This window comes from Triturus cristatus, chromosome 10, assembly GCF_964204655.1.
Source record: "Triturus cristatus chromosome 10, aTriCri1.1, whole genome shotgun sequence".
Lineage (NCBI taxonomy): Eukaryota > Metazoa > Chordata > Amphibia > Caudata > Salamandridae > Triturus > Triturus cristatus.
In genome coordinates, this window is record NC_140593.1 from 1,212,554,444 (window position 1) to 1,212,572,039 (window position 17,596).

At 53.1% G+C, this 17,596-nt stretch overlaps 1 protein-coding gene across 3 annotated transcripts in view; it reads right to left on the reverse strand.

Annotated features, from left to right (window-relative positions):
• PLXNA3 (plexin A3) overlaps positions 1-17,596 on the reverse strand; it is an 845,431-nt gene that overhangs the window by 354,598 nt on the left and 473,237 nt on the right. For all 3 annotated transcript variants that reach the window (XM_085629709.1, XM_085629711.1, XM_085629710.1), the window contains exons 6-7: positions 6,067-6,190; positions 1,942-2,095 (exon numbers count right to left, since the gene is read on the reverse strand). In XM_085629709.1, coding sequence (XP_085485835.1) covers positions 1,942-2,095; positions 6,067-6,190 — 278 coding nt within the window. The remainder of the gene's footprint in view (positions 1-1,941; positions 2,096-6,066; positions 6,191-17,596) is intronic.

The following is a 17,596-nucleotide window of genomic DNA, read 5'->3' on the forward strand; positions in this document are numbered from 1 at the left end:
GTCCCTTTCAGTCGGGCCAGCGGGATAACACTTGCCCCAGTTATACCTCAGACCAGTGTCCAGGAGCAGGTACAGCATGAGCTTCGCTCGCCTCCGAGGAGCACATTCAGGGTAGGGGTGTCTGTCCACCGACAAAGGCTGCAAGGATGGGCTCTGCTTGGAAATGCAGATTTGGATACAGACAGATGGGTCTCGTGGGAAACATCACAGAAAAGCTAGCGGGGCTGGGGCAGAATGGGCCGCCTGTGATGTATACAACAGACTCCACTCACAGCTTACTGATCTTTTAGAGGCATCAACCTGTTGGACCTCTCTTTAGGGAATTCTGCCTCTATTTTTCATCAATAGGTGGGGGCTTTCTATCTCCAGAGAAGGAGCCATCGCCCTCTGAAGCAGGGCCAGAGTGGTTGTCTTCTCTGTGAAAAGTCACGTGTCAGTCGGGGCCCTCGGACCAACAACTGGACATTGCGCCAGAGGTTTGTGGCGTCTAAAGGGCCCAAGTCTAACGTGAATGTATCAGATGTGCGTCCTGGTGTCCCCATGAATAAGCAGATTGCTTGAGTATTGAAGGGTCTACAAAGCACAGCCGGATTCTCAGATTGTTCTGTGTACATTGTATAGGGTGAAGCTCCTCTCGTTTAAGGTGGATGGATGTTCACTCTTGTAGGACTGAAGCCCTCTCACTCATGGAGGGCTAATGGACGTTCACTCTTGTAGGACTGATGCCCTCTCACTCATGGAGGGCTAATGGACGTTCACTCTTGTAGGACTGATGCCCTCTCACTCATGGAGGGCTAATGGACGTTCACTCTTGTAGGACTGAAGCCCTCTCATTCATGGAGGGCTAATGGACGTTCACTCTTGTAGGACTGAAGCCCTCTCACTCATGGAGGGCTAATGGACGTTCACTCTTGTAGGACTGAAGCCCTCTCATTCATGGAGGGCTAATGGACGTTCACTCTTGTAGGACTGATGCCCTCTCACTCATGGAGGGCTAATGGACGTTCAATCTTGTAGGACTGATGCCCTCTCACTCATGGAGGGCTAATGGACGTTCACTCTTGTAGGACTGAAGCCCTCTCACTCATGGAGGGCTAATGGACGTTCACTCTTGTAGGACTGAAGCCCTCTCACTCATGGAGGGCTAATGGACGTTCACTCTTGTAGGACTGAAGCCCTCTCACTCATGGAGGGCTAATGGACGTTCACTCTTGTAGGACTGATGCCCTCTCATTCATGGAGGGCTAATGGACGTTCACTCTTGTAGGACTGAAGCCCTCTCACTCATGGAGGGCTAATGGACGTTCACTCTTGTAGGACGGATGCCCTCTCATTCATGGAGGGCTAATGGACGTTCACTCTTGTAGGACTGATGCCCTCTCACTCATGGAGGGCTAATGGACGTTCACTCTTGTAGGACTGATGCCCTCTCATTCATGGAGGGCTAATGGACGTTCACTCTTGTAGGACTGATGCCCTCTCACTAATGTAGGACTCCCGCCCTCTCTCTTGTAGGATTGATGCCCTCTCACTCTTGTAGGATTGATGCCCTCTCACTCTTGTAGGACTCACGCCCTCTCACTCATGTAGGACTCACGCCCTCTCACTCATGTAGGACTCATGCCCTCTCACTCATGTAGGACTCACGCCCTCTCACTCATGTAGGACTCACGCCCTCTCACTCATGTAGGACTCACGCCCTCTCACTCATGTAGGACTCACGCCCTCTCACTCATGTAGGACTCACGCCCTCTCACTCATGTAGGACTCACGCCCTCTCACTCATGTAGGACTCACGCCCTCTCACTCATGTAGGACTCACGCCCTCTCACTCATGTAGGACTCACGCCCTCTCACTCATGTAGGACTCACGCCCTCTCACTCATGTAGGACTGATGCCCCTTGGCAGGCCAGCAGCACTGCACCCCAAGAAGCACTCACCATAGCCCCGGGTGACGGAGGGCACGTCCCGCAGGGAGGGCGAGAAGCAGTGCACCTCTCCGTGCTTGATCACGGCCTCTCGCTCAGCGATGTCTTCGAAGGAGCAGGTGACGCCAGCTGAAAGATCTGGAACATTCTTCACGGACAGCGTGAGCTGGAAAAGAAACGGCCGTGTCAGGTGGTAAAGAATGGCAGCACAGAAACTTGGCAAGGACAAGCAAGTGAGAAAAGTGGCCAACTGAACACATTCAACCACCCTGGGGCGGTGCATCTGCAACATTCCCAGGCCTAACAGATGTTTCCAGAGTGGACATGGCAGTTCCGACCCTCCACAGACCACAGCTGAAACTGGACTGCTGTGTATTCTGGAGAAAGACCATTAAATGAGTCTTAATGTAGTGTTGACACAGGGAGTGCTATGCAGGCAGGGGTAGATTTCTATGCCCTGGGACTCCGCCCTGTATAACAAAACCAGGTCTCTTGGCAATGTAAGGTACATTGTGAGCCAGTGGACCCAAAGAGCTACAAAAACAGAACGAAAGGACAGAATGGACACAAAGAGTGACAGCTACACACCTCAAATTCACCAAGAGGGAAGTTACGGTGCAGCTCGGGCCTCTGCTACCAGTCTTCAATGGTGGGTGGATATGTATGTGAAGATAGCTTCAGACACTTGAACTCTCAGTTTAGGCCTCGCCGCTACAGGAACTTCACAAGGAGACTAAACAGCGGGATTGGGTATCACCAGTGCTTGAAATGGAAAAATAGAAGCACCGGTACTATGAACCAGAGTACCTGCTTGTTTTAAGAAGTTTCGGTATTCTCCAATTAAAAGTGTTACGTCACCCTTGAAAAGTGCTGGTACTCTCCCTTTCAAAATAAAAAAGTGCTGGTACTCCGTATCGCACAGTACCAGCCCACGTAAAGCACAGGGTATCACTTTTAAGAAGGTGTGATTGGGCGTATGACGACGTCCCCGGCCCAATCCCACTCAATATGGCAGACACCTTGGCTGAAGTGGGCATGTGTAGTCACCACGGGGACTGCAACCCTGTGGATGGCAGCACTGGATGGGCCTGCGAAACGCACAGTACCAGATAGCATTTGAGGGAGGTTCCTCATTGGGTGGTAGTTTCTATCTTTCTAGAAGTTACCTTAGCATCAAACAAGATAGGACGGGAGACCTCTCCCTCACTCTGTGGAGCTGGGCTACAGCAGCAAAGCTCACTTCTGATGGCAGGGACCTCTCCCTCACTCTGTGGAGCTGGGCTACAGCAGGAAAGATCACTTCTGATGGCAGTGGCCTCTCCCTCACTCTGTGGAGCTGGGCTACAGCAGGAAAGATCACTTCTGATGGCAGTGACCTCTCCCTCACTCTGTGGAGCTGGGCTACAGCAGGAAAGATCACTTCTGATGGCAGTGGCCTCTCCCTCACTCTGTGGAGCTGGGCTACAGCAGGAAAGATCACTTCTGATGGCAGTGACCTCTCCCTCACTCTGTGGAGCTGGGCTACAGCGGGAAAGATCACTTCTGATGGCAGTGACCTCTCCCTCACTCTGTGGAGCTGGGCTACAGCAGGAAAGATCACTTCTGATGGCAGTGACCTCTCCCTCACTGTGGAGCTGGGCTACAGCAGGAAAGATCACCTCTGATGGCAGTGACCTCTCCCTCACTCTGTGGAGCTGGGCTACAGCAGGAAAGATCACTTCTGATGGCAGTGACCTCTCCCTCACTCTGTGGAGCTGGGCTACAGCAGGAAAGATCACTTCTGAAGGCAGTGACCTCTCCCTCACTCTGTGGAGCTGGGCTACAGCAGGAAAGATCACTTCTGATGGCAGTGACCTCTCCCTCACTCTGTGGAGCTGGGCTACAGCAGCAAAGCTCACTTCTGATGGCAGTGACCTCTCCCTCACTCTGTGGAGCTGGGCTACAGCAGGAAAGATCACTTCTGATGGCAGTGACCTCTCCCTCACTCTGTGGAGCTGGGCTACAGCAGGAAAGATCCCTTCTGATGGCAGGGACCTCTCCCTCACTCTGTGGAGCTGGGCTACAGCAGGAAAGATCACTTCTGATGGCAGTGACCTCTCCCTCATTCTGTGGAGCTGGGCTACAGCAGCAAAGATCACTTCTGATGGCAGTGACCTCTCCCTCACTCTGTGGAGCTGGGCTACAGCAGGAAAGATCACTTCTGATGGCAGTGACCTCTCCCTCACTCTGTGGAGCTGGGCTACAGCAGCACAGCTCACTTCTGATGGCAGTGACCTCTCCCTCACTCTGTGGAGCTGGGCTACAGCAGGAAAGATCACTTCTGATGGCAGTGGCCTCTCCCTCACTCTATGGAGCTGGGCTACAGCAGGAAAGATCACTTCTGATGGCAGTGACCTCTCCCTCACTCTGTGGAGCTGGGCTACAGCAGGAAAGATCACTTCTGATGGCAGTGACCTCTCCCTCACTCTGTGGAGCTGGGCTACAGCAGGAAAGATCACTTCTGATGGCAGTGACCTCTCCCTCACTCTGTGGAGCTGGGCTACAGCGGGAAAGATCACTTCTGATGGCAGTGACCTCTCCCTCACTCTGTGGAGCTGGGCTACAGCAGGAAATATCACTTCTGATGGCAGTGACCTCTCCCTCACTCTGTGGAGCTGGGCTACAGCAGCAAAGATCACTTCTGATGGCAGTGACCTCTCCCTCACTCTGTGGAGCTGGGATACAGCAGGAAAGATCACTTCTGATGGCAGTGACCTCTCCCTCTCTGTGGAGCTGGGCTTCAGCAGGAAAGATCACTTCTGATGGCAGGGACCTCTCCCTCACTCTGTGGAGCTGGGCTACAGCAGGAAAGATCACTTCTGATGGCAGTGGCCTCTCCCTCACTCTGTGGAGCTGGGCTACAGCAGCAAAGCTCACTTCTGATGGCAGTGACCTCTCCCTCACTCTGTGGAGCTGGGTACAGCAGGGAAGATCACTTCTGATGGCAGTGACCTCTCCCTCACTCTGTGGAGCTGGGCTACAGCAGGAAAGATCACTTCTGATGGCAGTGACCTCTCCCTCACTCTGTGGAGCTGGGCTACAGCAGGAAAGATCACTTCTGATGGCAGTGACCTCTCCCTCACTCTGTGGAGCTGGGCTACAGCAGGAAATATCACTTCTGATGGCAGTGACCTCTCCCTCACTCTGTGGAGCTGGGCTACAGCAGGAAAGATCACTTCTGATGGCAGTGGCCTCTCCCTCACTCTGTGGAGCTGGGCTACAGCAGCAAAGCTCACTTCTGATGGCAGTGACCTCTCCCTCACTCTGTGGAGCTGGGTACAGCAGGGAAGATCACTTCTGATGGCAGTGACCTCTCCCTCACTCTGTGGAGCTGGGCTACAGCAGGAAAGATCACTTCTGATGGCAGTGACCTCTCCCTCACTCTGTGGAGCTGGGCTACAGCAGCAAAGATCACTTCTGATGGCAGTGACCTCTCCCTCACTCCGTGGAGCTGGGCTACAGCAGGAAAGATCACTTCTGATGGCAGGGACCTCTCCCTCACTCTGTGGAGCTGGGCTACAGCAGGAAAGATCCCTTCTGATGGCAGTGACCTCTCCCTCACTCTGTGGAGCTGGGTACAGCAGGAAAGATCACTTCTGATGGCAGTGACCTCTCCCTCACTCTGTGGAGCTGGGCTACAGCAGCAAAGATCCCTTCTGATGGCAGTGACCTCTCCCTCACTCTGTGGAGCTGGGCTACAGCAGGAAAGATCACTTCTGATGGCAGTGACCTCTCCCTCACTCTGTGGAGCTGGGCTACAGCAGGAAAGATCCCTTCTGATGGCAGGGACCTCTCCCTCACTCTGTGGAGCTGGGCTACAGCAGGAAAGATCACTTCTGATGGCAGTGACCTCTCCCTCACTCTGTGGAGCTGGGCTACAGCAGGAAAGATCCCTTCTGATGGCAGGGACCTCTCCCTCACTCTGTGGAGCTGGGCTACAGCAGGAAAGATCACTTCTGATGGCAGGGACCTCTCCCTCACTCTGTGGAGCTGGGCTACTTCTGATCGCAGAGAAGACTACCTGGACCTTCCGCCACATGGGCCAGCCCATATGGGCCCTGTATCCTTCCGCCCTGGTTGCACGCCGAGATAACTTACCCATAGTTCGGGGATAGTAACAGACACGTTGTTGGGGTGCACCTCGAGCTGCACACAATGGTTGAGCTCAGCAGTGAAGCGGTGAGGCTCGTCAGCACGTGGGCAATCACTCAGACGACTGCACCTGGAGAGAGCAAGAGAAACCTTGAGAACGAGGGTCCCTGCAGGTGCCATAAAGATCCTTTACAAAAGACTTTGCGTCCCTCCCATAGCCTCAGCCGGCCCCTCCGTAAGAAAGTAATCTCTGTAACAAGACTAACAATATCAATCAACGAGTCGGCACACACATCCTTATAGAACCAGTTCTAGTTACAAGAAAAACACGCGGAAAAGATCATAAGAGAACCATTTCTTCCCTACATGAAAATTCCTAATAACTACTTTTTCTTCTCCCCATGACCCACTCCACAAATACGTTAGATTCTGCTAAAAAAACAATTCTGTTTTATCACTTTTCCACCAAATGACGTTCACCCAATCAACACAAGTCTTGTCGTAAGAATGTTCCTATTGGGAAAACCAAAAACAGAACTTTGACGTCACGCAGTGAAAGCCATGCCCAGACACTCTAGACACCCACTGATCAAGGTCTGGTGCCCACTGTTCTGTTGGAAGCACTTCCATTAATCAGTGCCTGTTGGTGGACATTGTTCATGAAGCAAGCACCAGTCTTGTATCAGAGCTGGAGGTTTAACCAACCCGCATGTCGGTACCTCAACCTGTCATACTTCTGGAGATGCAACCCTTCGGACCGACCACAGTATTCTAGATGAGGTGTTCCCGGTGATGTGTTAAGGTTGTACCTCAACCGCCCATTTCTACTGGCTGGGGCTGTTTATGCACTGTAGTTGTTCCCCCACCCTCCGTGCAAACTGGGCACATTGTTCCACCGCTGACAGTATCCAGCATGCTCATTCACAGGCCCCACCATTCTGGTTTCAGAACATGGCATGCTTTGAAAGGGATTTGTAGAGTGCATGGCTATACGATGGGCCTCCCACGCTCACCTTCTTGGGGTTTTGCATCTGGCTGCATGGAAACCAGGCTGCTATCTCCCAGAGGCGCCTTCCATCAATTTTAGAAGGTGCTTTATTTTTCCATGTAGTCTTAGGTATCACGCCAGTGACACACATTATCCACATCCAGACATGCATTACTTGTCCTCTCTTCAGCTTTGTTAATTACGAAGAGTCAAGAACACATTCTTAAAAGTATCCCACTTTTGGAGCCTGTGACGCCCATCACACACACAATGGCTTTTCCCATTGACCATATGGGCCGCCATCCCAGGGATGCTCCACTTACTCATACGTCTTTGAGGAACTGAAGCAAAGGTTTTCTGAAATCAGAGTACACAGATAACGCCCATTGGTCTGCCTTAATCCTTATGGCATGTCACTCAACAGAAGCCGCGTAGCAACACCTGCCCCCCCGTGGGCCACAAGGCTATGGATCCTGGAGCCTCATCAGTTCAAGGAATTTAAGGTTTCTTTTTTCAGATTCAAGTCTATGAATCCCCGTGCTCCCGGTGTAATCTGGCAGCTTGCTTCTAAGATCACACACTCCGAGCACCACTCTTCCACAACACTTATGGTCTCCAGGGACCAAATGGAAAATGGTTGGCAACCCTGTCACAACTTCTTGAACACCCTGAGCTCTGGCCCACCTGGAAATGATGGCGCTCCACCTCTAGTGTTCATAGACTTCTGTTAAGGTGCTACACTCCCCCCCCCCTCCCCCCCCCACTCTCCGTCGGTCTTTTGCATCTCATCCTAAGCCCTTGCTGCTTTCACTCCTCCTCTGTGTCCATAGACTTCTGTTAAGGTGCTACACTCGCCCCCCCCCCCCCCCCCCCCCGTCGGTCTTCTGCATCTCATCCTAAGCCCTTGCTGCTTTCACTCCACCTCTAGTGTCCATAGACTTCTGTTAAGGTGCTACACTACCCCCCCCCCCCCCCCCCCCCCGTCGGTCTTCTGCATCTCATCCTAAGCCCTTGCTGCTTTCACTCCACCTCTAGTGTCCATAGACTTCTGTTAAGGTGCTACACTACCCCCCCCCCATTCTCCGTCTGTCTTCTGCATCTCATCCTAAGCCCTTGCTGCTTTCACTGAAGGAGGACTCCAGAAATGTGCAATTCCTGCTGCCCTTCTGTTCGGTCTTATGAACAGCGCTGGAGATCTACCCTTCAATAACACGCAGCCCAGCACATATGTGTAGCACTTTCTCACTCTATGCCTTAGCCCTGTACACGGGTGCTGGATGTACTCATTCTATGCCTCTGCCCTGGACATGGGTGTTGCGAGTTCTCGCTCTATGCCTCTCACTTGTACATACGGGTAACATTTTCTCACTATATGTGTCTGCCCTGTACATGGGTCCTGCATGCCCTCGCTCAATGCCTCTGCCTTGTACCTGAGTGTTGCATGTTCCAGATCTATACCTCTGTCTTGTACATGGGTGTTGTGTGTTCTCACTCGAAGCCTCTGCCTTGTACATGTGTCACATTTTCTCACTATGTGTCTCTGCCCTGTACATGGGTCCTGCATGTTCTCGCTCTATGCCTCTCACCTGTACATGGGTGTTGCATGCTCTCGCTCTATGCCTCTACCCTGTACATGGGTGTTGCATGTTCTCGCTCTATGCTTCTGCCCTGTACTGTACATGGGTGTTGCATGTTCTCGCTCTATGCTTCTGCCCTGTACATGGGTGTTGTGTATTCTCGCTCGATACCTCTGCCCTGTACATGGGTGTTGTGTGTTCTCGCTCAATGCCTCTGCCCTGTACATGGGTGTTGTGTGTTCTCGCTCTATGCTTCTGCCCTGTACATGGGTGTCCCGTGTTCTCACTCTATGCCCCTGCTCTCTACATGTTAATCTTTTTTATTTATATCGATCCTGCATAATGCAATGAATATATAAATATTCAGAAATGGTGTTCAGAGTTAAAAAAGAAAGTAAATAAATAATGTATATTATGCATAAAGGATACGAAGCAAATTGTGCTTAGAGTCCATACATCTCCCCCCTCGTATACTTATACTGGCATCTCCCACTTTTTCCACATTTTGACTGTTTTTGTAGCGTTCCTGTACGTTTTCTTTAGGACTTCGTGTACTTTATGCATCTTATTCATCCCCTGTGAAAACGTAGGGACCTTATCCGTTTTCCAATAGCTAGGATCAACGATCTAGCCACCAGCATTGAGATAAAATATAACTGTTGCTGTCTAATAGATAAGTCTCCTTTGTGGACTACTGGCCCAGAAAGAGCTCCACATGCATCCGGGGGGATATTAACCCCCATTCTCAAACTAATTTCTAATTAGATAGCTTGCCAAAATTCCCTTACATGGCTACAGGTAAATATAATATGGAGCCCGTCACCATTCCTAATATGGCATCTAAAGCAATTCGGCTGCACCTCTAGATAAAATGTATAGAAGTTAGCTGGAGTATCATACAGCAGCCATTTGCAATAGAATTACATTCTGCTTAGATTAGCGACTCGGACTTCCTTGGCCCTAATACAATTACACAACTTCCAATGTGCAATACCACTTTACATCTGGTAGAGGATTCAATTCGATGTACACTGAATAATTCGAGCACTCAAACAGTAAAATCATTCATCGATGTCCAAACACGGTAGATAAGTAGCAAGTCCACTTTAATCCATGTGTGGGTCAATGGGTAAACAATCCAGCAGATCTTCACATCAGGTGTAGATTTCCATACAAACAATGAAAAGGCTTCCAATGATCATGGAATTGTGCATCCGTCAAGGAAAAGTCAGCCAACACGTAAAAGCGCTGTTTTTACATCTGTACAGGAGTAATCTCCCATCGATACTATTGTGTTGGTATGAAAGTTTCCGGGATTTGGAATTAATTTTAGACTACACATATGCAGTTTTGACCATGAACTTCGACGCTGCGTAGACATATCATCTATTTTCATTTATTAGATGCAAGTTGCTATTCAGTAGAGCCCCGATGAAGTCATGGAACTAATGACGAAACACGTGTAGGCTGACTTTTCCTTGGTGAGCAAATAAAGATGGATTTTTTCCCCAGATCTGTGGCTGGGGGTGAATGTTTGATTTGTTCTGCATTCCGTCCAGCATTTGTGTTTCTTTAATTTTTTTTATGGCTGAAGTAGCCGTAAATACAACAAAGAGTTGGAGAAATTATGCCACTATGTGTCCCAGGCCTGGTCCAACCACAGTGGAGGTAGTTGTGAATACCACCAAAGGCAAGAGAAGTTAGGAGAATTCCCTCTACGTGCTCTAGGCCTGGTCCAACCATGGTTGATGTAGCTGTGAATACCACAAAGGGCAGAGAAGTTATGACAATTCTCTTTCTGTGCCCTAGGCCTGGTCCAGCCACCTCGGAGGTAACTGTGAATACCACCAGGAGCAGGAGATGGCCCTCTTTCTCCCTCAGGCCTGGTCCAGCCACCTCGGAGGTAACTGTGAATACCACCAGGAGCAGGAGACGGCCCTCTTTCTCCCTCAGGCCTGGTCCAGCCACCTCGGAGGTAACTGTGAATACCACCAGGAGCAGGAGACGGCCCTCTTTCTCCCTCAGGCCTGGTCCAGCCACCGCGGAGGTAACTGTGAATACCACCAGGAGCAGGAGACGGCCCTCTTTCTCCCTCAGGCCTGGTCCAGCCACCTCGGAGGTAACTGTGAATACCACCAGGAGCAGGAGACGGCCCTCTTTCTCCCTCAGGCCTGGTCCAGCCACCTCGGAGGTAACTGTGAATACCACCAGGAGCAGGAGACGGCCCTCTTTCTCCCTCAGGCCTGGTCCAGCCACCGCGGAGGTAACTGTGAATACCACCAGGAGCAGGAGATGGCCCTCTTTCTCCCTCAGGCCTGGTCCAGCCACCTCGGAGGTAACTGTGAATACCACCAGGAGCAGGAGATGGCCCCTCTTTTTCCCTCAGGCCTGGTCCAGCCACCTCGGAGGTAACTGTGAATACCACCAGGAGCAGGAGATGGCCCTCTTTCTCCCTCAGGCCTGGTCCAGCCACCTCGGAGGTAACTGTGAATACCACCAGGAGCAGGAGATGGCCCTCTTTCTCCCTCAGGCCTGGTCCAGCCACCTCGGAGGTAACTGTGAATACCACCAGGAGCAGGAGACGGCCCTCTTTCTCCCTCAGGCCTGGTCCAGCCACCTCGGAGGTAACTGTGAATACCACCAGGAGCAGGAGACGGCCCTCTTTCTCCCTCAGGCCTGGTCCAGCCACCTCGGAGGTAACTGTGAATACCACCAAGAGCAGGAGACGGCCCTCTTTCTCCCTCAGGCCTGGTCCAGCCACCTCGGAGGTAACTGTGAATACCACCAGGAGCAGGAGACGGCCCTCTTTCTCCCTCAGGCCTGGTCCAGCCACCTCGGAGGTAACTGTGAATACCACCAGGAGCAGGAGACGTCCCTCTTTCTCCCTCAGGCCTGGTCCAGCCACCTCGGAGGTAACTGTGAATACCACCAGGAGCAGGAGATGGCCCTCTTTCTCCCTCAGGCCTGGTCCAGCCACCTCGGAGGTAACTGTGAATACCACCAGGAGCAGGAGATGGCCCTCTTTCTCCCTCAGGCCTGGTCCAGCCACCGCGGAGGTAACTGTGAATACCACCAGGAGCAGGAGATGGCCCTCTTTCTCCCTCAGGCCTGGTCCAGCCACCTCGGAGGTAACTGTGAATACCACCAAGAGCAGGAGATGGCCCCTCTTTCTCCCTCAGGCCTGGTCCAGCCACCTCGGAGGTAACTGTGAATACCACCAAGAGCAGGAGATGGCCCCTCTTTCTCCCTCAGGCCTGGTCCAGCCACCTCGGAGGTAACTGTGAATACCACCAGCAGCAGGAGATGGCCCTCTTTCTCCCTCAGGCCTGGTCCAGCCACCTCGGAGGTAACTGTGAATACCACCAGGAGCAGGAGATGGCCCCTCTTTTTCCCTCAGGCCTGGTCCAGCCACCTCGGAGGTAACTGTGAATACCACCAGGAGCAGGAGATGGCCCCTCTTTTTCCCTCAGGCCTGGTCCAGCCACCTCGGAGGTAACTGTGAATACCACCAGGAGCAGGAGATGGCCCCTCTTTTTCCCTCAGGCCTGGTCCAGCCACCTCGGAGGTAACTGTGAATACCACCAGGAGCAGGAGATGGCCCTCTTTCTCCCTCAGGCCTGGTCCAGCCACCTCGGAGGTAACTGTGAATACCACCAGGAGCAGGAGACGGCCCTCTTTCTCCCTCAGGCCTGGTCCAGCCACCTCGGAGGTAACTGTGAATACCACCAAGAGCAGGAGACGGCCCTCTTTCTCCCTCAGGCCTGGTCCAGCCACCTCGGAGGTAACTGTGAATACCACCAGGAGCAGGAGATGGCCCTCTTTCTCCCTCAGGCCTGGTCCAGCCACCTCGGAGGTAACTGTGAATACCACCAGGAGCAGGAGATGGCCCTCTTTCTCCCTCAGGCCTGGTCCAGCCACCTCGGAGGTAACTGTGAATACCACCAGCAGCAGGAGATGGCCCTCTTTCTCCCTCAGGCCTGGTCCAGCCACCTCGGAGGTAACTGTGAATACCACCAGCAGCAGGAGATGGCCCTCTTTCTCCCTCAGGCCTGGTCCAGCCACCTCGGAGGTAACTGTGAATACCACCAGCAGCAGGAGATGGCCCTCTTTCTCCCTCAGGCCTGGTCCAGCCACCTCGGAGGTAACTGTGAATACCACCAGGAGCAGGAGATGGCCCTCTTTCTCCCTCAGGCCTGGTCCAGCCACCTCGGAGGTAACTGTGAATACCACCAGCAGCAGGAGATGGCCCTCTTTCTCCCTCAGGCCTGGTCCAGCCACCTCGGAGGTAACTGTGAATACCACCAGGAGCAGGAGATGGCCCCTCTTTCTCCCTCAGGCCTGGTCCAGCCACCTCGGAGGTAACTGTGAATACCACCAAGAGCAGGAGATGGCCCTCTTTCTCCCTCAGGCCTGGTCCAGCCACCTCGGAGGTAACTGTGAATACCACCAGGAGCAGGAGATGGCCCTCTTTCTCCCTCAGGCCTGGTCCAGCCACCTCGGAGGTAACTGTGAATACCACCAGGAGCAGGAGATGTCCCTCTTTCTCCCTCAGGCCTGGTCCAGCCACCTCGGAGGTAACTGTGAATACCACCAGGAGCAGGAGATGGCCCGCTTTCTCCCTCAGGCCTGGTCCAGCAACCTCGGAGGTAACTGTGAATACCACCAGCAGCAGGAGATGGCCCTCTTTCTCCCTCAGGCCTGGTCCAGCCACCTCGGAGGTAACTGTGAATACCACCAGGAGCAGGAGATGGCCCCTCTTTCTCCCTCAGGCCTGGTCCAGCCACAGCGATTCCAGAAATGTCAGATAGAATTAAAGGAATTCATTGTAGGTGGGGGACTTCTCAGAGGCCCCCACAACTGGTACAGTCGGTTTCTTCTTACATACATGTCCTTGACATGTCACAGATCCTTCCCTAATCTTACCAATTTTTAAAAGGCCTGCACTTAAAGGATCTCTCCTCAATTCTTACTGTATTTGTCCACCTCCCCATCTGATCCTGCTCAAGCTCTAAAATGTACCACAACAAAAAATGTCTGCAAGCTCTCCAAGTTCTAGACTCCTGCCCCAACCCGCCTGCACCTCGCACAGGCTTTCTCACCTCCTTTTACACCAGGGTTTGTGAGATCTTCACAGATGCGCGCGATTATATATAAACACACAGCAGGAAAAGGTGGCATCCCTTGCGGCAGCTAATTCCGCTGTGACTTCTCGCACTCAAATGCGTGAACGCAGAAGTCGGAGCCCACCTCTCAAATCTTCTCACTGTACCCCACCTTCCACCTCACATGCACTGACAGTGGGTGGGACAGCCCAAAGTGCTACACTCCCGCTTTCTGCCTTCACTGCCCTCCTGTATCCCATGGGGTGAGGTCCAATTATGATCAGCTGTTTTAGGAGGCGAGTCCGTGGTATGAAAGGAGTACCGCCTTTGTAGGCCCAATTTCGAGATGCAGTGAGTTGGGCAATCCTACACAAGGCCAGTGAGTAGGAATGGCGGCATTGGCCATCGCCATGGCACGTGAGCTCTGAGAGGTGCAATGCAGTGGGAAGGGCCATCGGACAGGAGGTCCGAGAGATGCAGTGAATTGGGCCATCAAACACGAGGTCAGCAAGATTCAACAGCTTGGGTTAAATCGCCATTAGGTGTGAGGTCTAAGAGATGTAGTGCAGTGGGAAGGACCAGTGGCCAGGAGGTCCGAGAGATGCAGTGAGTTGGGCCATCAAACACGAGGTCAGCAAGATTCAATGGCTTGAGCCGTTGCCATCGATCATGAAGGTCAGAGATGTGTCTACAGCCATGAGGACGAAGAAAGGAGGTGAAAGGGGCCATTCGAGGTGAGGTCTGGGAGATGCACTGAAAGGGCCATCGGAAGTGAGGTCAGAGAAATTCAGTGAGCTAGGTCATTTGGAGCTGGGTCTCAAGAGATGAAATGAATAGGGCTGCATTGGGCTCAGGACCAAGAGATTCAGTGAAATGAACTACAGAATGACAGGTCAGTGAGACGGACTGTAGAGCCACAGGTCAGTGAGACGGACTGTAGAGCCACAGGTCAGTGAGACGGACTGTAGAGCCACAGGTCAGTGAGACGGACTGTAGAGCCACAGGTCAGTGAGACGGACTGTAGAGCCACAGGTCAGTGAGACAGACTGTAGAGCCACAGGTCAGTGAGACAGACTGTAGAGCCACAGGTCAGTGAGACAGACTGTAGAGCCACAGGTCAGTGAGACAGACTGTAGAGCCACAGGTCAGTGAGACAGACTGTAGAGCCACAGGTCAGTGAGACAGACTGTAGAGCCACAGGTCAGTGAGACGGACTGTAGAGCCACAGGTCAGTGAGACGGACTGTAGAGCCACAGGTCAGTGAGACAGACTGTAGAGCCACAGGTCAGTGAGACAGACTGTAGAGCCACAGGTCAGTGAGACAGACTGTAGAGCCACAGGTCAGTGAGACAGACTGTAGAGCCACAGGTCAGTGAGATGGACTGTAGAGCCACAGGTCAGTGAGACGGACTGTAGAGCCACAGGTCAGTGAGACAGACTGTAGAGCCACAGGTCAGTGAGACAGACTGTAGAGCCACAGGTCAGTGAGACAGACTGTAGAGCCACAGGTCAGTGAGACGGACTGTAGAGCGACAGGTCAGTAACATGGACTGTAGAGCCACAGGTCAGTGAGACAGACTGTAGAGCCACAGGTCAGTGAGACAGACTGTAGAGCCACAGGTCAGTGAGACAGACTGTAGAGCCACAGGTCAGTGAGACGGACTGTAGAGCCACAGGTCAGTGAGACGGACTGTAGAGCCACAGGTCAGTGAGACGGACTGTAGAGCCACAGGTCAGTGAGACGGACTGTAGAGCCACAGGTCAGTGAGACAGACTGTAGAGCCACAGGTCAGTGAGACGGACTGTAGAGCGACAGGTCAGTAACATGGACTGTAGAGTGACCGCTCAGAGTGACGCAGTGAGCTGGGCCACTGTGTGCCAAATCACAGAGATACAGTAAGTTGGATGATTTAGAGGCACGGGAGACAGATGCCCCGAGTAGGGCACGCTGACACGACGTCAAAGAGAAGCAGTGAGTTGAGCCTCATATACAAGGTCCAAAAAAGCAGTGACTAAGCCCCTCAGGGAATGATGCCTCAACAGGAGCCATCGTGAGAAAGGTCAGAGTGGTGGAGCGAGTAGACTCTACGGTGGACGAGGTCCGAGACATGCAGTGAGTTGAACCCTCGACAGTTCGAAAGGTCCATCGGAGCGTTAGTCTGAGATGAAGCAGCGAACAGGTTCATCAAAGGGTGAGGTCTGAGAGATGTAGAGCGAAACAGCGAGTAGAACCCCCAGCATGAGGTCTAAAGTGTGCAGTGAGTAGAGCCATGAGGGAGGCTGGAGGGAGAATGAGGGAGGAGAAAGGTCCAGTGAGTGGCCGAAGTGAGGTCTGAGATGCAGTGCGTCACATAATTGTAGGCACGATCTGAGGGCTGCAGTGAGCTGAAATCCAGAGGGCCTGGCTCAAGAGATACAGTGAGTCGGGCCATCAGGTTTGAGGTTGGAATCATGCCGTGAGTGGGGTCGCTGAGGGGTGAGGTCTAAGCGGTGAAGCGAGGACGGCCATAAGGTTTGAGGTTGGAATCATGCCGTGATTGGGGTCGCTGACGGGTGGGGTCTAAGATGAAGCGAGGACAGCCATCAGGTTCGAGGGTGGAATCATGCCACGAGTAGGGTCGTTGAGGGGTGGGGTGTAAGCGGTGAAGCGAGGACGGCCATCAGGTACGAGGGTGGAATCATGCCGTGAGTGTGGTCGTTGAGGGGTGAGGTCTAAGCGGTGAGGCGAGGACGGCCATAAGGTTTGAGGGTGGAATCATGCCGTGAGTGGGGTCGCTGAGGGGTGGGGTCTAAGCAGTGAAGCAAAGACGGCCATCAAGCTGGAAGTCGGAAGCATGCAGTGAGTAGGGTTGCTGAGGGTGGCTGGGGTCTAAGAGATGAAGCGAGGATGGGCATCAGCCTCAAGGTCGTGAACCTGCAGAGAGAAGGGTCCCCGAGGGTGGGCTCTAAGATGAAGCAGGACGGCCATCAGTTTTGAAGGAGGAAACCTGCAGTGAGCAGCACTGGCTTTTGGAGTGTGCGAGCTGGGCCCAAGCCCACGGCGCCAATCTTCAGTGGGGCGCAGGGAGCGGTCTGCCCAGTCCCTCTATCTGGATTGGACACCTCGTCAGGGGTAAGGAGCACTATATAAATGCAATTACAATGATTCAGACTAAACTGTTTTTAATCCTTTTTACTTGCTGCAGGTGCAGTTTTACATCCCATTAACCCCTTCCGTCCCCTCCCATATCCCTCTCAGCCCCCTGCTGACACCAACGCCGCTACTCGCTTCACCAACAACTTGGCACCAGCTCAATACGGCTCCAGTGTGAGTGGAACAGAATATCTGGGGGAGGTGCTCAGAGGTCAGTTACTGCTTTGATGTGTGAATGACCCCATAAACACAAAATGGCCCCCCTGCAATCTTATTTTATTCCCCAGCTGCAGGGCGCTATCGGAGCAAAGGCCGGCTCTGGCAGGGAGTATGGTCGCTGAGGGTGGAGTCTAAAATGAAGCACGACACGTCACTGCAGTGAGTGCGCCGGACACGTCACTGCAGTGAGTGCGCCCATAGCAGGGGCGCGGCCCAGAGATGCAGTGAGCAGTGTCCGCTTACAGACACGTCACTGCAGTGAGTGCGCCCATAGCAGGGGCGCGGCCCAGAGATGCAGTGTCCGCTTACAGACACGTCACTGCAGTGAGTGCGCCCATAGCGGGGGCGCGGCCCAGAGATGCAGTGAGCAGTGTCCGCTTACAGACACGTCACTGCAGTGAGTGCGCCCGTAGCAGGAGCACGGCCCAGGGATACAGTGAGCAGTGTCCGCTTACAGACACGTCACTGCAGTGCGTGCCCATAGCAGGGGCAGGGCCCAGGGATACAGTGAGCAGTG